Genomic DNA, 20,613 nt, shown 5'->3' with positions numbered 1-20,613 from the left:
CTCCCAGCTGGCCCCAAGGTCCCTGGGATGACTTTAAGACATCAACACTACTCCTTAATCTCAATTCCCTTCTTTCTCTCTTAATCCCTGCTCTACCCCAACCTGTGTTTTAGGTCGGACCAGAGAAACGCCTTAGTTTCGGCCACTTAACTGCATTCGCCTCTCTCCCCTTCTAGGGCTGGAGACATACCTGGAACACCCAGTGCCTGGGAGCCCTGCCCACCCTCCCTGCCCGCTCACATTCCCCCCTGTCTCCCCACTTCCCCCACTTCCCAGTTCCGGCTTCTGCTGCTCTAGATGGATTTCCTAGGAGCCAGCTCCTGCCAATGGGATTCCTAGTTCTGCTGCCTGGATTCCCTGGGACCATCCTTGTAGGCCACCTGCCAACCCCTCTGGCTCAGTGACTGAGCTGGCACAGCACACGGGGCGGCTCGTAAGACCAGGTCAGTTACACTGGCCCCAGTCACCCGGTCCCTGGCCTGAGTGCGGTCTGGGCCAAGGCCAGCATGGCAGCCATGTGACCTGTGTGGCCGATATTAGACACCCTCAACCCACGGTACCACGACTCATGAGCCTTGTGCCTGAGGACTCCTTCCTGGGTCCTGGCATAGAAGAGAAATTGCCTGCAAAGTTTCAGCCAAAGGTCTGTACCAAGATTCAGCGTGGAGCACAGTGGGTACTTTAGGGTCACTTCTATGCCATGAAACGAACCAGCATGGCTACCTCAATCCTGCCCCTGCAGTTAGGTGCCCATGTGAATAATTATCTCCAAAATAATACAGGTGATAACTGGTATTGGCCACTTCTATCCGGGCCCTTAAAACCTCCTTCACATGTGTCTCCAGGCCATTTCCCCCTTCTTTGGGCTGGAATGGTGACAGCAGTCATGCTACTAGAAAAACAGCAGAGCCTCCAAAGCCTGAGTCCCTGAACGGCTGTGTAGACCTGAGCCTTCCTAGACCAGAACACCCATCCTGGACGTTACAAGGGAGAAAGATGAACTTCCATGATGTTTTGACCATTGCCTGTTTGTTCTATTCTATCGTAGCTGATAAAGCTGGCCACAGCAATCGCTGGAGGCCCTGGACTCCAGCTCTCTGCTGAGGTCATTTACTGATCACGGGGGTACAGTCGATGCTGATTTCCCTGATGGCTGAGGGTCACTGGAGCCTGTCCTGCCCAGGCTCTGCATCAGGGCCTTAGTAAGTATCATCTTTACTGCCCACAACATCGCTGTTGGAGGGGCAACATTACGCCCATTCTCAGGTGAAGGAACTGAATCTCAGAGGAGTTGTGCAGCTTTCTGGGATCACACAGCCAGCCTGTGCCAGAGTTCATGCTTTTTCCACTATATCAATATTGTCATGATATAATGAGTTGCAGGTCAAAAGATTTCTTATACCTATTACTTGGCAAAGTAATGAATCCTATAGGTTTCACAATTGCTACTTGCCATATTCTGTCTCATTTTTTCCTTATTCTGGTATTATAAAAGGATATGTAGCTGCCCTGCATCTAAAGCAGAATAGGACAATAACCAGTTCCTCTACTGATGAACAGATTAGAACTCTTCCAACAGGTTTTGTATGTCTGTCTGTTCAAAAGTCTGAGATGGCTTTGAAGGGCTCAGGCTTGTGGTCTCTGAATACATTTCCACTATAAGAACTGTGAACTTTAAAAACAGGCTCACTCTCCCTTCCCTCAATGATATAAGATCTGTGGGGCATCATTTTGCAAAAAGGATGTTTCTTCTATGCTGAAAATTAGGAGGCAGGTGACTGTGCTCCACGGATACCTCCTCAAGTGCTGTAGACAATGCTGCAGCCCCCGCTTCTCCACTCATGTGTTTCAGAGGGACCTGGGCTTTTGCCACCAGCAGAGCTTTGGACCAAGGTTTCATCAGCAGCACCTCCACCACGATCAGCTCCTGAACAAACTCTTAGTTGTTTCCTGAATTAGCGTCAGGCTAATAGATATCTGACGTTGTTCTTCTAAGTCATATATCCCAAAGTGTGGTCTATTTTGTCAAGCATTTTCCCCCATCACTTGCCAATTACTGTCCTCTGCTTGGACATAACACCTTCAACACACTGTACAAGTTATTCTTTGTCCCTTAGCAGTATTCCTTCAATGGAACTATCGATCTCATGTAGACACACAAAAGTGTTTTCTCACCACTTGCTTTTTAAGGAATTACACTCTGGATTTTTTCCATCACCATGTGCCCTTTCTCACTAGCACTTTCAACATGCTCACTGCTTCTTCACTTGTCAGATATTACAGGGTCATCAATATTTTTAAAAGAGCTCAAATCTAAGCACAGATGCAGGAACAAGACAATTTTCAGGACTTGGTGCCGGGGACTGAAGGGACCTCTGTGACCGTCAGCACCGCCTACTGGTGCCGCTCAGAGTTGACAGCCTTTCCTTGTCTGAAGGTTTAGGTTTTGTTTTTAGTACATCAAAGCTCACAAGTTGGTTCTTGAGTAGATAAGATTTAGCATAAGCAGCTGATTAATTTAACAACCACCCCAGAGATCAGTACTTCTTTTCAAATCCTTCCATGTGTCCAAAACATACTGTCAACTCTAAAACCATTCACCCATACTAAGAACCACATTTATAAAAATTCTCATTTTAAGGGTGAGCAAAGATGCGCTCTTATTCCAAAATGTTAAAATAATATGAAGAAGTTAATCAAGACTTGCGTAGAACTTACCCTTCCCCCTCCGCATATCCTCAAGTCCATTCTCTAGTAGGTCTGTGTCTTTATTCCTGTCTTACTGTGACAAAGTGAGAGAGTGGCATGGACATACATACACTACCAAATGTAAAACCGATAGCCAGTGGGAAGCAGCCGCATAGCACAGGGAGATCAGCTCTGTGCTTTGTGACCACCTAGAGGGGTGGGATAGGGAGGGTGGGAGGGAGGGAGACGCAAGAGGGAAGAGATATGGGAACATATGTATATGTATAACTGATTCACTTTGTTATAAAGCAGAAACTAACACACCATTGTGAAGCAATTATACTCCAATAAAGATGTAAAAAAAAAAAAAAGACTTGCGTAGAGCAGTTCATTCAGATACACTTACATGCTTACAAATCCACAAAGCACACCATGTACAATGGAATAGACTGAAAGCAGTGTGAGCCAGATCTCCCTTACTAAAAAACAGCCAGATCCATGGCTCAAAAGTGATAATTCGCGATGTCAATACCAGAAGGAGACAGCCTCAGGAATAGCACCCTGAGCATCCCCAGCTCAAGGATGTAGAGGAGTCCTGAAGAGGGTGCCGGGCCCTCTCTGAAGCTTCCATAGGACGCTGGGTCCCAGGGAATAGACTCTTTAGCTATTCCAATTTGCAACACAAGGAAGGTTGGAAAACTACCCACCTCCCTGCATAATTTTTTCTTACAAAGAACTTTCAAGTCCATGCATCATGTGACCTTCATATCAACACCATAAGAGTATCAAAGCAGGTATTATCCCTTTACCAAAAATGTAAGGCGACCTGTTCATAGGTAGGAAAGCAGGGTCTGAAACCCTTGCCCTGCTCCTTCTGTGGGGTGTCCCGGAGAGAACATCTGTCTGCTCTCGTGCACAGAAGCCACGGCAGTCCCCTCCCACCTGCTGCGTCACAGAGACTTCTGCAGCTGCTGAAGCCCTATGGGCAGAGTTAAAGCTACTGTATCCTCTTCATATTTGTTTTATTTAAAAATGAAAACTGCCATGGAATATTTATGCAAAAGCTCCAAAAAAATAGAGAGAAAACTTGGAAGGCAATGACATCACAAGCTAGTGGACTCTCTGCAGACACCAAGTCAGAATGGTCCTCTCCAATCAATGTGGGCCAAGGAGACCTGGGAGTGGAGCCCCTCCACAATGACCAAAGGATTTTATAAGTATATATAAATTACCATTAAACTTAGAAGTATGGCCATTCAAATCTATATAAGCAATGGGTAAACAAAAGACGCTGCCAGCAACATCAATATTATATGGTTACAAACTGTATTTCCTCCAGAGACTATGTGTCATGTGAGAATTATTCTAATTATATTCACTTTTTAAACTGGTTTGAAAAATGGTTCATTCTGGCTTCTAACCTAATATTCACTCTGTTTAAAAGTAGGACTATACAATCAAACAAACGTCAAGAGCCTTTGGAATAAACACGAAAGCTCCAGTGAACAGAACATTTTTAGCGCTTATATTTTAATGGTGAAGAAGAAAATGATGAATTAAGGCAGGCATCCCCAAACCGCAGGCCGCAGACCGCTAAGGGTCCCTGGCCCGTTAGGAACTGGGCCGCACAGCAGGAGGTGAGCAGCAGGCTAGTGAGCGAAGCTGCATCTGCCGCTCCCCATCGCTCCCCATCACCCGCATTACCGCCTGAACCATCGGCCCCATCGCTCGCATTACCGCCGGAACCAACCTCCCCATCACCCGCATTACTGCCTGAACCATCCCCCATTCACCCCCCATCCGTGGAAAATTGTCTTCCATGAAACCAGTCGCTGGTGCCAAAAAGGTTGGGGACAGCTGAATTAAGGGGCTAAAATCAAGTTTTCATTTGAAAACAAACTGCTAGGTTAAGTATTGGCTCATCCTGATCTTACACCTCTTAAATCCATGGTATCCCTTAACAGACTGATGGTCAGAATAGTAACCTCTGTGAGTGCAAAGATCACATCAGCTTAATTAATTCACGATACCTGGAGCCCCAGCAAAGAGAACAGTGACTGGGCACTTACTAGGGCCTCAATAAGTATTTGGTGAATGAATGAACACACTATATATTCATGAACACGTTCTCAATCATTAAAAGATATTCAGTCTAGGGCTTCCCTGGTGGCGCAATGGTTGAGAGTCCGCCTGCTGATGCAGGGGATGCGGGCTCGTGCCCCGGTCCGGGAGGATCCCACATGCTGCGGAGCGGCTGGGCCCGTGGGCCGCGGCCGCTGAGTCTGCGTGTCCAGAGCCTGTGGCCACAACAGTAAGAGGCCCGTGTACCACAAAAAAAAAAAAAAGATGTTCAGTCTAGTTTTAATACTAATAAGAGAGACTTAATTCAAATTCTCCAAAAATCGATGGCCTGTCCCCACGCTTTGCTAACCAGGTCGCTGGAATAATCAGATTCCTATTTCTATTCTCAGCCATTTTAAGTGAAAAGGGAATTTCCCAGTGATGACTATAATAGTAAGCTTTTGAGCATACTGGGGTTTAGCATTGTTTTTTTTTCTTTCTAAAATAGTGAGAGAGGCAGAATAATGAAACCATGCTTTGATAAAGTGACAAAGAATAATAATATAGAGAAAGTGGAGATACTTTCCTAAGGCCAACTAGACTAACAGGATGAAAAAGGGACATTCAGTTTTACTGCTGAAGATATGTTGTGTGGTCCTTGCGGAGAGATTTTACTGAAACATGAACTAGGACAACGGAGAACTTAGGGAATCTTTTCCCCATTTCTCTAACATTGTTCCTGGCAAAATCTATGCACAATGACTACTGGAGAGTCCGACCTGAAAATACAGTGGACTCTAGTATGATGTGTAACTTTATGGCACCTCTTTAAATAATGCATTAGTCTTTAGTGCCTGAGTTTATTCTGAGCAGAGCAGAGCATGGAACTGTCATGCTGCATGAAGGTCTGTCCGCCGGCATCGCACCTCACCCACGACTCCTCCAAACGACGTGCAAACAGCAGAACTGGGCAGTAACATCCTCAGGAAATGCAATAATCAGAACTAATAAGGGCTGTTAGGGCAAAGTGTTTCAGATATGAAAGAGTTTCAGAGGCCGCTCTTACAATTTCACCAGGGAGAATATGATCCATGAAGGAGAAAAGGAAGACAGCAAGAGAAATAAAGTAATTGTTAAATGTAAAGTTTAAGGATATTATAAATATATAAATATTTACATATTTATTATATTTATATAGCTGTAATATGTATAAATATAAAGTATAAGGATAGCAACAAAGATTGTTAGGAGAGTAGTCAAAGGGTCTTAAAAACATGGTTGATTTGGGAAGTCTTAGGAGCCTAACAATAAATAACAATAGAAAATAGTATTTACATATATAATATTTTACTCACATCCAACCCAGTGATTTGTAGCTACTGTAACCTCCATTTTTCAGACCAGGAAACTGAGCTCCAGAAAGGTCAGCTAGGCCCCACAGGGTTCCATATTTTTCTTCCCAGCATGCTACTCCAGTGAGGGATAAATGAATCTTCGCCAACATCACGTGCATCACACAAAATGAAGTTGTGTTACCAACTTTGTAATGTACAACTCTCAACACCAGAACTGTTTTTCTCTTTTGTAATTCACTTTATATGAAGCTTTTAATATAACATACTACTTTTAAAACTCCAACAGCTTAAAAGGCTTTTAAGGGCTTACGATTCTGTGATTCTATCTTATGTAAAATTTTATTCTACAAACTACCATGAAATTCTACTACAGTTACACAAACACTACTGGGGTAACTGTGTAACTCTCTGATTGTGGCTCTTCTCTTGAATTAATAAAATGAGCACGGTTAATTCCTCGTCTGTTTTTACCTGGTATACGCAATACTTTCATCTCTCACAAAAATAATACTGAAATGCTTCCTTCATGTATACTAGGAGAGAATATACATCAAGAGACAAACGGTTACTGGTTTGGGATTATCTCTCTTTTTCTCTTCACATTCAACTCAACCCTCAAAATTCCACTTGCATTTCAAGAATACCTTTCCCCTTCTGTTTGCAGTGGTGTCCTCATTATTAGCGTGACCCCTACTCCCTCTGAGGGGCTGGTAACATGTCTGTCTGCAGACAAGAGCCAGCCTTCCCACGATGGCTCCACCAGGCCCTGGCACAGGGCGTCTACCCCTCGGTGGGGGAGGGTTCTCCACCCGCCTACTCCCCTAGGTTAAGTCACCTAAGGAGCTGTGCTCTAATACTACTTTTCACTCTTAATAGAAAGCCGGTGCCACATAGAACCCCAAACTTTGGTTGCTATGTAGAAGCACCTCGAGATGAATAAGGGTCCAAAAGTAGCAATCAAGCATATTCTTTTCCATTCTCTTCAAGTGGTCTGATCTCAGTATCTTGCTTTTGAATCTCTCCTTTATGAAGGCAAACAATCAAAATCCAGTTTTAGAGAACTGCTGGCTTCTGAGTAGACAGCAAGCTTAACAACTTCAGTCTAGAAGGGGTGAAGGAGGTAAGGAAGAAGGAAAACCTAAGTGGAAGCCTTCCATTGTGTCTGAAAATCATTACCCAGGTACCCCTTCACTGTTCTCTACTGAAGGGAACATAACGCTACGAGTTAGAATAACACCTAAAAACACAACTGAACACTACCACAGTTTCAATGCCAACTTTACAATTAAAATGCACATTTTAGTGCCATGTTTTTGTTATCAGTTGTTATAGTGAAATGACAGATGTAAAAGCAGGTGCCAGAGCCTTGGGGCAGTGTGGGAGGGGTGTGTGTGTGTGTGTGTGTGTGGTGGAGAGGTGAGAGGTCTCATGTCTAGCTCCATTTGGTTAAAGAAGATACTATGTATGACGGGGAAGACTCTTGCTCAAGGGTTTTTAATCTGCTAGCTTCGAGGTCCTTTTCGGGGTTTTTTGAACGCTTTGAATTCCAAATGTTTGCGTTCTAATTTTTTTTAATCTCCTGGTTTGCAATGTGGTCCACTTTGAAGGCCATTTCTGTTAAAAACAAGTAATTCTCTGGAAATAAAAATCTAAAAGCGAGCAGATAGTTTTATCCAAGGTCCCCTTTGGGGCAAAGGACAGTCAGTCTACTGATGAATGAGTCCCCAGCCTACAAATCACTGACACAGAGACACACAAGGGCTTATCTCTTTTTTTTTTTTTTTTTTTTTTTTGCGGTATGCGGCCCTCTCACTGTTGTGGCCTCTCCCGTTGCAGAGCACAGGCTCCAGACGCCCAGGCTCAGCGGCCATGGCTCACGGGTCCAGCCGCTCCGCGGCATGTGGGAGCTTCCCGGACCGGGGCATGAACCCGTGTCCCCTGCATCGGCAGGCGGACTTTCAACCACTGCGCCACCAGGGAAGCCCGAGGGCTTATCTTTTAATTAGCATCCCACCCACCACCCTCAAACCTGTTCTTTTCCCTCCCAAATTCTCCTGTGGGAAGGGGTTAAACACTGACTGCTTTTGGAGGGCTGTCCACGCCAAGGGTCCCTAAGGATCTCTGCTCAGCAGAGGGGTACTCCTAGTTCTTACCCAGAATCCCCCAGGGAGGGGCGCCTGCTCACACAGTGCCTCGTCTGTCCTCTTCTCTGGCTCTTATTAACTCCTCATCAGACTTGTCTCTGCCTGGGAATGGCCTCTGCTTCCCAACCTGCATGTCTCAGAACGTGGCTGGGTGACAGCTAAATTCTCATATTTACCATCACCTCCCCCTCAGGGACAGGCTCCCAGCAACACTGAATGTTTGCTGTGATCCACTGAGAACCAGAACACTGTCACTAGATATTAAGCAGAACATCATTTCTGAGTTTCCCAAGTGCTGCCACTGCTGCCAAAAACAAGGAAAGGGAAGTATTTTGTGGAGGGCAACAGCTTCCAGAAAAGAAGCCATGCAGGCAGCTCTAATCTAGGGATCATTTCTGTCTCCTCAGATTGCACCAGCCACTCAGCCTCCCTCTGCCTCTACCTCCTCAACTGAAAAATGAAAAGGACCAAGCCTGGGCTCATGGTAAGAATACCATCTCATAACTGAAGGACTTCAGGGGCAATTCTTGTTGTCTCCATCAGATGGTATTAGGCAAGCAACCTCATAAATTTTTTTCAGCTTCCTTTGTAAAGAAATAATGTTGCTAATTTAATCCCTATTTTATAGAGGGAACTGATTCCTGTAGGATGGAGCCGCAGGTCACAGAGCTGCTTCTAAGGATGGAAACCTCCATTCCCAGACTAGAGGTATTCTATGTCAGCTGCACTGTTTCAAAGTATCTGGTACTTAATTGGGCAGTCTTACTTTTGGTTATCCATTTGTTAAAATGAAAATTTTAAGTTAACATAAATATATAAGAAGTATTTTGTAAAGATTATCCTCAGTGTGTAAAAAGATGCTGAGACTGGACCCCAAGTTTTCCAAACCCTGAGGCAGGCATCAAATAACTCTTCTCAAATCCCCCAGGTTTGCTTCTTGTGGATCTAAGGGTTAAGCAGAAATTCTCTACCCTTAGAATTGGGACAAATCTTTCACTGTTCTAGAAAAGATCTGCTTGGATGAAGCCATCTGCCAATGAAGGTATAAAATAAATCACTGTTACATTGGTATAAAATAATCCAAATGCAAACCTAAAGATTGGGCTGTTTACTGTTCTGGTTCCATGGAGGGAAGGGTACAGGTCTCTACAATTTTTTATATGTGAGAAGATTAAGTAGACCCAGGTGGGTCAAGAGGTATAGTTTACAATCTGGGGCTGGAGGGCTGTGGTGAAAAGCTGAGGATAGGCTAGCCAATTGACTAAGGAGGACGTAATATGCACTTCGTTTCCAGGAATGGGGCTGGGTTAACCTCAGCCCTGTACTGCTGGGCTTGGACCTCACACCCCTGCCTAATTTCTGCTTGGATGTGAAAGTCCAGCCCTGGTGATGTGATTTTTCCAGTGAAACTGCATGGAAACTCTCCTTAACAGCCATAAAGACATGAGAAAATATTCGCCTTCAGGCCACACAGGCATGGGTGTTGTTTAGGATCACCGGCATTTACAGCTGGAAGGCTAGGAGGAGTCATCTCAGCAAATAGATTCCATCTCTAGCGCTCGCTCCCAGGACTGAGCACGAGACATCTGTGGACAGTACGTGAGGGTGCACGTGCCCTGGGTCGGGGGAAGGAGAGCTGCGATCCATTAGTGATGTCTGCCCAGGTGTAGGTGCGTAAGAGGTCTTATGCTTTGTGTCTACATACCTTTTAAAAGCCTCTCATTTTATAGATAAGAAAAAACGAAATCCTGCAGACACAGAGTGAGAATGAAAGCCCAGTTCTTCTGACTACGTTTACCATGCTTGCTCTCATTATGTTACCACAGAGCAAAAACCTACCATAAGTCCACAATCCCTTATTAACAATTCTGAAATCCAACAAGCTCTGAACGTACATAACTCATATTGAGGGGAAAACCTGACTTGGACTAACATGAGATCATTTACAGTATTTACAGTAACTGATTGCAAAGTGTAACCAAACCCTGCCGGGGACACTATATCTTATACAGTATATACACAGCATTTCTTCTATAAAATCTGAAAAAATCTGAAATCTGAAACACATCTGGCCCAGGGGTTTGGATAAGGGAGGGTAGGCCAGTGGTACTGAGTCCACTGCCTAGAGGGTGTGGCAGGTAGAGTAGCCCCCAAATGTCTACACCCTCATCCCCTGGAACTTGTGTCTGTGTTATGTAACACAGGAAGTTTGCAGGTATTCATTATAAGCTACAGACCTTAAAATAGGGAGACTTTCCTGGATTGTTCTATTGGCCTCAACTAATCACATGAGCCCTTAAAAGCAGAGAAGTTTCTCCAGCAGGAGTCCGAGAGATGCAGCAGAAGGTCAAGTCTAGAATCTTAGCATCTCTCTAAATTCCAAGCAGGAGAAAGACTCCACCTGCCTTTGCAGGAGGGGCCACACTGGCAGCACGAGAAGGCAGGCAGGCAGCCCCAGGACTGTCCCCAGGCTGACAGGTTGACATTCGCCAACGACCTGAATAAGCATGGAAGTGATTCTTTCCCAAAGCTTCCAGATAAGATCCCTTCTCAGCCAACACCTCGATTTCTGCCTCGTGAGAATGGAAGACCCAGCCAAGCCATGTCAGATTTCTGACCTGGGGGCTGTGAGATAACAAGTGGGTATTAAGTTCATAGTAATTTGCTACGGCAGCAACACAAAACTAAACAGGACAAGCCTGATTCCTCCCCCATGATACAGCCTCTAGACACCCTCCCAAAGTGCCTTCCCCGCGTCCCAGCCAAGCCCCGCCTGGGTCAGGCCGCTCCCTCCCTGGACCCACTCAAGATGCTTTCACTCTGACACCCTCCTGGCCCCCAGGCTTCCCCCGGCCAGCTCCGCCCTCCCTGGCCAGCCCCGCCCTCCCCACCAGGAACTTGACTCTGTCCTGCCTCACTGGGTGCAGTGCTTTCCAGGGGGTGTCCCTTCTTCCTCCCAAGTCTTGAGACACCAAGACTCAGTCGGGTGCCTCCCTTATGGCCCCGTAACACTTATCACTACACGTATGGAGCCCCTGACAAGCCTTAGCTTACAGAAGGACCGATTCACCTCAGTCGGCCTCACCGTGCAGGGTGCACGCAGGGCAGGCCGGGTGTAGGACACTGTCACGCAGACCAGGCAAGGCTTTGCGTGTTTCTGGTTAAAATAACCCCTTGGAGTTGTAGTGGGATTTGCAGTTTTCCAAGAGTTTCCAAATATATTATCTCATGTAATTTTTACAAAATAAACCATGAGATAAAACAAGGCAGGTATTTTTAATTCACAGTTTTTACAGGTGAGAAGACAGAGGCTCTAAAAGGTTCTGAGGTTTGTCCGCTAGCCCACGTGAGAAACCCTGCCTCACAGACTCAGTGCTGCCACGCGCAGGGCAAACACAACTCTGAGAATCTGGCCGAGGCAGCAGCAGGGCCACATTGCGAGCTCTGGGGACACTGCCGTGGATCCGCTCTGGCAGGTGTCCAGGCAGTTAGATCTCATTGCGTCTGTTTTCTCCGCTCTCCTCTTTCTCTTTCTCCATGTTTTCTTACAGAAAAAAGTCTACTGTTTAATTTGAAAGCCAACAACATCTGGGTCTAAAGCACTCCTGCTTTGGGGGCACAAAAGCAAAACCTCTCTTGCCAGCAGTGTGATGGTGACGATGCAGCCATGATAGCTTCCCCGGGGCAGACGAGATGGCCCAGCTCTGCCTCTAACACAGGCTCTGCACAAGCCACTGCTCTCTTCCTCCCCTCGGAGAACAGACCCTGTTTCACGTCTCCAACAGCTGCTGAGAGGATGGAGTGAGACAGTGCATCTAAGTCATTTGGCAACTGCCCAGGGATGCATGCACGTGAAGTGTCAAATTCCTCCCCCTCGCTGTGATCACCCCAGTTACCCACATGAAAGCAAATCTGCCTTCTCACCAAAGAATATCCCAGGCTCCTGGCTATGCTCTTAGGATGTGCTGTTTTCTCCTCTTGAAGCTGGCTTTGGCATTCTTTTAAGCTGATTTCATCTTATTCAAAATATTAGTGGGTAAAGAGGGAGGATAATGAAGGAATTAACTGTGGGATTGGCCCCCAAGTCCTACACAGGCCCAAAGGGGTCCCTGACTACATGTTCTCCTCCATTCACAAGATAATCAGAGCAGAGCTGAAAAGACACTGGCTGATACAAATGCAGAAACCCAGTCCACTCTTATACCCCAGTTAAATCATTAACTAAGAAGCACCACCTCCTATGAGTGACTGACTCTTACACAAGAGCTTCCACGGTGCTGAAGGCACATCAACATTTGGGTTGAATTTAACTTTTCTCTCTTCTTCATAACCCTTCAGAGATTTTAGATCAGACCCGTAAGGAGTGCTTTCAGATTCAGGTCTGGAGAACTTTCTGAGCATATGGGGCACATTTTCTGGTGATGATCTGTCATGTGGAAATTCATTACAAGTCCAACAAGACCATTTTATTCTAGTAAATCTATAGCTGATTTTCCTTGAATACTTTTTATAATTCTGGAAAACTGATGGCTCTTTAAATCCTCCCATGGTTATTCAGATAAGCATTATGATCACTAACATCAATAAAAATGGCTTGATGATTTTTCCTTTTATAATAAACTTTAGGCCTTGTGTAGGCAATGCAATTTTAAAGACATGACAATATCCTTCTAGATACTATGGTTAAATTATGGCCGAAACACGGAAATCTTTACAGTGCAAGCCTGGATTGCATTTGGAAACATGCACTGGGTGACTTCCAAAGCTCCTGCCTTGGTTTCTCACTAGAGTTCTTGTCCAAGGAGCAGATCTGGAGAAGACAATCTGTTTTAAGTACATCAAAGTTATGATGGGAGTGGAAGTTCAAGTAGATATACAAAAATGAGGACTTTCTGAGATATGGGGGGCAAATCAATCTCTCTTTGGGCATTAGTTTGTTCATCTGTACAAAAGAAATCATACTTGCATTGTGTTGTAAAATGAACTAAATCCATGAGGAAAAGCTCTGTGAACGCTAAGTCAAATTGTGTGTGTTTTATTCTTTTGTATAAAATCAACTTATGTCTCCACCTGGAGGAGCATGAGAAGTCCCTGATGTTTCTAAACCAGACTCATCTTCTTTAAAACCAGCAACTGCTCCAGCAGTTCGTTCCTGTTTATGCTGATGACACACCCACACCCCCAGGCATCCAACCTTGGAAACATGGGCTGTGCTAGAAACCTCACTCCCCTGCTCACTGGGATGCCCGATCAGTTCCTTTCACAATATGAATCTGCTTAGGTCAGCCCCTTGCTCAAAAATCACTGACAATTTCCAGCTGTTCTTGCACAAAGGGTCAGAACACGTAAGTCGCCCCCAAGACCCTGTCCTGTCTGGCCTTGCCCAGCCCCTCACTCTGTCATTCCCTCTGCATTCCAGCCACACAGCCCTGCCCAACTGTCCCTTTGCTGGAACCTCCAGCCCCAGGCAGCCTCTGTGGTCACCTCCAGCTCTGAGTCCCCGGCAAAGCCATTATGCACGCCCCGGTAGTGCTCACGTCCTGGGGTGAGAGAAGCACAGAAACATACCCCAGTCCTGGAGCACAGCCATCGTTTGAAATGAGATTTTATGTGAAGTCTTTCCCTGCTTCCCCAACTACGAAATTCATGACAGCAGTGATTCTATTTTCACTCCTGAATTGTCATCTCAAGCCTAGCACATAATGGGTACTTGTTCATTGCATGAGTAAACCAATCATCTTGGGATCTTCTCTTCAATACACCTCTCACTTAACAGCCTCCAAGAGGTAGAGAGCACACACAGCGTCATAGAGCCACAGACCTAATGGAAGCCACACAGCTGCAAATCCCCTGTTAGTTCTCAGGGTAATTAAATTGTTGGCAGAAGAAATACTTCACCATATAGCTTCATTATTCTTCCAAACCATAATCCAAGCCGCAAATTACGTTTGAGCTTTTTAAACCACCTGACCTAAGAGAATCATCCTAGTTCTGAGTATAGAATGCTGTTGTGTTGAGGCAACAGCTGTTCCACAATCCCAGGCAGAACCTACGAAGCCAAGAGACACTGATGCTTTGTCCTCAACAAAAGGGGGGGCCCATTAGGACATATCTAGGTCCCGGAGGTGCCCGTGTTACAGGCAGGCCCAGCAAACTGCAGCCCGAGCACCAGACCCGGCCCCAACCACCCTGGTGAGTAAAGTGGCCACAACCTGTGCACACCTGCGACAGAGGCCGCAGGGCCCAGGAGCTCCATGGTCCACCATCTGGCCCTTCAAGAGTCTGCCGAGCCATTATAGAAGGCACATAACACGGAAAAATAACCCCGGAAATGTCTTAAAATGCACAGTTTTGTATCTAGAGTTCTTTCCTCACACCTTCTCCCGTGGAAAAGGGTGCCTTATACTGTTTGTGAAAAGGCAGGTGAGCCAAACCCCCGAATCTCCCAACAAGGAGTAACAGCAGGGCCTTCAAGCTGAGAGGGATTTGTCCCAGAAAAGCCAGTTTAGGATCCTGACGCTCAGTGACCCCAATACCTCCATCTCCCCCGTCATGAAATTCCGCACATTTACAGACAGGAAAGACTCACGGGCGTTTTCTGCTCTTCTAGGGGTGAAGCTGGCCCGCGGCCGCGCCCGTGTCCCCCCTCTTCTGCCGCCTTCTCACACACGCTCCGAGGCTCCCGGTCACCTGGTGCCCGCACATCGGAGGAGTATGACTTTGGTTTCAAGCTGCTGGTGAATTCTCTGGACTGAGTTTTTCTGAAGAGAAACAAATGTGGAATTATCAAAGACAGTCTTCAACAAAGACAGCTTTCCCAAAGTAGAGGTCTGCATTCAAATTACGTGGAAACCAGTAATGGGTACCATTTACTGAGCGCTGATGGTAAGCTGAGCCCTTTGCTAGGTATTTAAAGACATTAACTTAATCCTCATAACAACCCTGCGAGGAAGGCGCTGTTATCCTTGCTTTGCTGTAAGAGGCTCAAAATAATGGTATCACTCATCCGGGGCCACGCAGCAGCCAGGACTGAAACCCAGGTCTGCCTGGCTCCTGGTTCGGAAGCTGAACAGCCAGGGCACACGGCCTTTGTGTCGTCAGAAGCAGAGTCCCTTTCTCTCCGTGTGCCCACTTACGGCTGTGAAGTCACAGGACCGCGGCACGGAAGAGAGGACCGCGTGTCTGTTCCTATTTCCCCGCTCGCGCGGGGCTGCCAACACTTCGCAGAGGCCACCCTGGCACCCAGCCCAGGGGACCCATCCCCTGCCTCACTGCTCCCACCCAAGCTACCTTCCTGTCTCTGCAGTTGATTATGTCGCTTCCTCATTCACCACCTCCTCACTGTCACAGAATAAGGTCCAAACTCCTAAACCTGGCCTTCCAGGCACTTCAGAGCACGGCCCCCCTCACCCCTGTGCACCCCAAACAGGCGGAAGGACTCACCATCACCCAAAGTGCCATACATGCTCCATTGAGCGGTCTTAATGACCCCTCTGCCTGCATTGTCCTGCCTGACCTTCTGTAGCTGGAAAACTACTTACCTTTCAAGGTTCACCGCCGTGGATCAGGATGATGGGCTCGGGGAGCCCTCTGCCTGACCTTAGTCCCAGCGCACACCACAGCCTGTGTGTCTGCCTGTTTCTCCTCCTGAACTGCAAGCTCCCGGCCCATCCCTGAGCTCCCAGCACCCAGCACAGGCAAGCACCCTCGGGCCCGCTTCCTCTGGGGCCCCCGGAGCCTGAAGCCCGAGGGGTCCCCGCACCTCACCCCTCCCACAGCTGCACTGTTCCAGCGCGAGGCTAGGGAAGCCCGGGGTCACCAGGGAACCACCTCCACGCCCAAGCAGGAAAGCGAAACGGCCGACATGGTGGCGCTGTGAAAATGAAGGGAGTCGCCAGAAGTCTGAAGGAACTTTCCAGAAACTGGGAGTCACCGTGCGCCCTCAAGTCCCACCAGGCCCCCCACAGGGTCTGAGAGCAAGAGGCCTCGCAGCCCCATTGTGTGGTGCCTGGCCAGCTCATACCTGAGCTCCCGCACCTCCTGCCCCGACTTCAGCCGTGCCCTCTGGGCAAGGATCTCATCACAGAGCGTGTCGTAGGGTTTATCGAGGTGGTGCTCACCCATCACCCACACCCAGACTTCCTCGTCGGCTCCCAGTTTCCAATGAACCGATTTGCCGTTGTCTGCAGGCAAAACAGAATTTGGATGAACAAGTATCTTTAGCCATGGGTTAGGATGTTTTCCATCATTAAAGTATCTGAAAATCAGATGAGGCAAAGCCCGTCCAACCTTCTCAGAATGAGCAGCATTCCCAGGGCGGCGGCAGTGGGCTGCAGCACGTTTGTTTGAAAATATGATGAATGTGGTGCCCATTTTCTAAGTGAAGATGCAAGATGGGAAGAAAGCAGGCATTGTCTGCATTATGTTTAGGGTACCAAAGCAGCATCAGGCACCAGAACATCTACAGCCTAAGAATCTCCCTGCAACCCGGCTGCTCCAGGGCTTGGGGTGTCCACTACATTTCTAGGTTTCATTGCTGAGTACAAGGCAAACACTTGAGAGTCAGACCGGCTTTAGTCTAAATCCTAGCCCTGCCACTTAGCTGTGTGGCTTGGACAAATTATTTAATCTCCCTAAGCCTCAATTTTCTTACCTGCAAAATGGGAATGCTAACATCTACTAAGGAGGATGGCTGTGGGGAGGCGGCGACAGCCGTGCAGGCAGGTCCCCAGGTGTCTGATACACGACACATGACGGACTCACAGGAGAGGCTGGCGCCACTGTCCCTCTGTACTGTTGACAGACGGACGTGCCAGCTCAGAGACTCGGGCCAGCCCATGAGAGAAGACACGCCCGAAGTGTGAGACGCGGGGAAGCTACTTGAATAACCGAACTTGCGCCTGCTCCCAGCAGGGGTTGTGTTACATTCTCTCTAGTTCCTGCTCCTCAGATGCGGCCGCACAGGTCATGTTCCCTGAAACCTGGGACGGTGGACCATTCCCAGGAGAGGGGGTGGGCAGTCCTAAACCTGAAGGCCCCAGAGGGGACTCACCAGGGCTATCATGGTCCACGGCTGGTCAAGATGCCTGGGCCTGAGGACCCACACTAGCCAGTGGTGTTGAGTGTGTGACATGGGCAGCAGCTGGCATGCAGGCCGGGCCGTGGCCATGTCACAGGAAGTAGAGTGAAGGTAAAGAGGCAGAGGCTTTGGGGCAGGAAGAAAGGGAATTAGATAGGATGTGTCAGATTTAGCGGCCCTGACAGGGGTCTCTGCTCTGAAGACACTGGGGTCCTCCAGGGGGCCCACACAGCTCCCTGAACCCAGGGAGGGGGAATCATTCCCGTAAACTGAGTGTCGGCCTGGTGCCCTCTGCTTCGTACCAAGATAGGGGGGCTAGCAGGGCCTCTGTGTAGCTCCTTCTACAAAATCCTACTGCGTTCCTAACGCTGGCAGGATGCAGAGCTGGGTGCTGCGGAGATGTGGGGTGAAACATCCTCCTGCAGGTCACCCAGAGCCTGGGAGAGAAAGAGTAGGGTGGTAGGTCACTGACTTAATGAACTTCACTGCGTATCTGCTATGTGCCAGGCCCTGAGGTAGACACGCGTGAACACTTACAAACAAGACAGACCAGTCCCTCCTTCTAGCTGGGGGAGGCAGGTGCTGACCAACTAGTTACCTAGAAAAGTCGCAGTAACTGGGGAGGGGTGTTGAAGTGCTGCGGGATGTGTGGAGGGCCGGGGACATACACCGTAACCACGAGAGATTTAAGTCCATTGAGGATTCAGAGGATGGAGGATGCTTCAGAAGGACAGGGAAGAAATAAGAAGTTCTTTGTGTTCAGTTTGGGAGGATGGATATGGAATCTGGACAGAGAATAGGGGTGGGTTTGGTGCTGGACACAAGGAACAGCATGACCAAGATCAGAGAAGGGAATCAACCTGGGGCCATGGGGAACAAGGGTCTCCGTCAGAGCCGAGAGGCTTTAGAAGCCACCTGGCCATGGGCTGAGGATCATGCAGGGGGAGCAGGTGGCCGCCTGGCACAGGTCCCAGACACCAGGCTGAAGGGTTTAAATTTAGGCCCTGTGTTGCATAAAGCCAGAAAGTGGTACTAAAATCCCAGTGCTTCTACCAACTCTTTACGTGACCATGTATATATCACAATATTTCTCCGAGCCAGAGTTCCCTCTTTGATAAAACAGAGGTAATGAGTCTGAACTCACAGGCCTGTCACATGACAAGTGTTCAAAAAGCATTAGCTCCATGTTCTTGGTCTGAGTGACCAAGCAAGAGTCCACACCTGTAAGACATGACACCGTAAAACTCCTAGAAGAGAACATAGGCAAAACCTCCTCTGACATAAATTGTACCAATGTTTTATTAGGTCAGTCTCCCAAGGCAAAAGAAATAAAAGCAAAAAATAAACAAATGGGACCTAACCAAACGTATAAGCTTTTGCACAGTAAAGGAAACCATCAACAAAATGAAAAAACAACCTATGGAATGGGAGAAAATATTTGCAAATGATACAAACAACAAGGGGTTAATATTCAAAATATACAGACAGCTCATAGAACTCAATATCAAAAAAATAAACAACCCCATCAAAAAAGGAGCAGAAAACCTAAACAGATGTTTTTCTAAAGAAGACATACAGATGGTCAACAGGTACATGAAAAGATTCTCAACTTCGCTAACTATTAGAGAAATGTAAATCAACCACAATGAGCTATCAACTCACACCAGTCAGAATGGCCATCATCAAAACGTCCACAAATAATAAATGCTAAAGAGGGCGTGGAGAAAAGGGAACCCTCTTGCACTATTGGTGGGAATGTAAATTGGTGCATCTGCTATGGAGAACAGTATGGAGGCTCCTTAAAAAACTAAAAATAGAGCTACCATATGATCCAGCAATCCCACTCCTGGGCATATATCTGGAGAAAACTCTAATTCAAAAAGATACATGGACCCCAATGTTCATAGCAGCATGATTTAAAATAGCCAAGACATGGAAACAACACAAGTGCCCACCAACAGATGAATGGCTTAAGAAGATGTGATACACACACACACACACACACACACACACACACTGGAATATTACTCAGCCGTAAAAAAGAATGAAATATTGCCATTTGCAGCAACATGGATGGACCTAGAGAATATTATACTAAATGAAGTAAGTCACACAAAGAAAGACAAATACTATATAATATGTGGAATCTTATATGTGGAATCTAAAAATAATACAAATGAATCCATATCAGAAACAGACTCATAGACATAGAAAACAAACTTATGGTTACTAAAGGGGAGAGGGATAAATTAGGAGTATGGGATTAACAGATATAAACCACATAACAGGTACATAAAATAGATAAACAAGGACCTACCATATAGCACTGTATAATTATTGTGCTGTATAATTATATTCAATATCTTATAATAATCTATAATCAAATCTAATCTGCCAAAAAACCCCAAAACCAAACCCTATGCTGTACACCTGAAACTAACGCAGTATTGTAAATCACCTCGACTTCAATTATAAAGAGTCCAGGACAGTCTCTGTGCAGGTGGTGCCAGGACCAGGAAGCCCTGCAGCACGTCCGCACGCAGGGAGGACCTGGACCAGGCGGTGTGCAGCGGGTGTACAATGATGTTGCAGGAGACAAAGGGTGGAGAGAAGAGGGGTGAGGCCAGCCGGGCCTGCGCGAGGGGAAGACGGCCTCCAACGGGGCGATGGCATCTGGGCGGCCGAGGCAAGGAAGGACTCAAAGATGAGGCCGAAGGTTTGAGAACGTGGGATGATAAACAGTGACGTCAAGAAAATACATGTGTTTGAGGAGTTAGGTAGTGAACGTTTTGGGAAACGAAGAATAAACTATTTTCAGTTTTACTAGAAACCCAGATGGCAAGGTTGAGCACATACCTGAAACATGGAATTGAAGTTTAGAGTGAGGTGGAATGCACAGTGTGAATGTGGGGATTACTTTACAGATGCCATCGTGGACACCGCTGGCCCGGAGAATGAAACCCAGGAGAGACCCACGGAAAATCATGTGCTTCGTCAGGACACAGAAGAAAAGACAGGGGAAGGAGAGTCCTGATTCAAAAGGAAAAAGAGGGAGGGGGAATTCTGACTCCTAAATAACTGGAAGGAGAGTGGGGAGGATGCCTTGCCTCCAGGAGAGGAGAGGTTCCGACCTCAGAGACGGTCACTTCAGACAGACGGGGCAGGTTGCATGGGGCACAAAGGACTGGGCACAAGTTACTAGGGGAGGAGCAAAGAGGGTTCGGCGGGGCTCAGCAGGCATCACTGAGCTCCTGCCATGACCTGCTGTACCCGTGGAGAGGACAGA

The 20,613-nt window shown here is 47.1% G+C and overlaps 1 protein-coding gene across 7 annotated transcripts in view; it reads right to left on the bottom strand.

Annotated features, from left to right (window-relative positions):
• The window catches only part of SH2D4A (SH2 domain containing 4A), a 74,172-nt gene that overhangs the window by 37,253 nt on the left and 16,306 nt on the right, over positions 1 to 20,613 (bottom strand). For all 7 annotated transcript variants that reach the window (XM_029226596.1, XM_029226600.1, XM_029226601.1 and 4 more), the window contains 2 exons: positions 16,272 to 16,431; positions 14,838 to 15,009 (listed from right to left, as the gene is read on the bottom strand). In XM_029226596.1, coding sequence (XP_029082429.1) covers positions 14,838 to 15,009; positions 16,272 to 16,431 — 332 coding nt within the window. The remainder of the gene's footprint in view (positions 1 to 14,837; positions 15,010 to 16,271; positions 16,432 to 20,613) is intronic.

This window comes from Monodon monoceros, unplaced genomic scaffold (genome assembly GCF_005190385.1).
Source record: "Monodon monoceros isolate NGI ecotype Baffin Bay Population unplaced genomic scaffold, NGI_Narwhal_1 Super_Scaffold_17, whole genome shotgun sequence".
NCBI classification, from domain to species: Eukaryota; Metazoa; Chordata; class Mammalia; order Artiodactyla; family Monodontidae; genus Monodon; species Monodon monoceros.
Note: the sequence above shows the minus strand (reverse complement) of the source record. Positions and strands in the feature narration are given on the sequence as shown.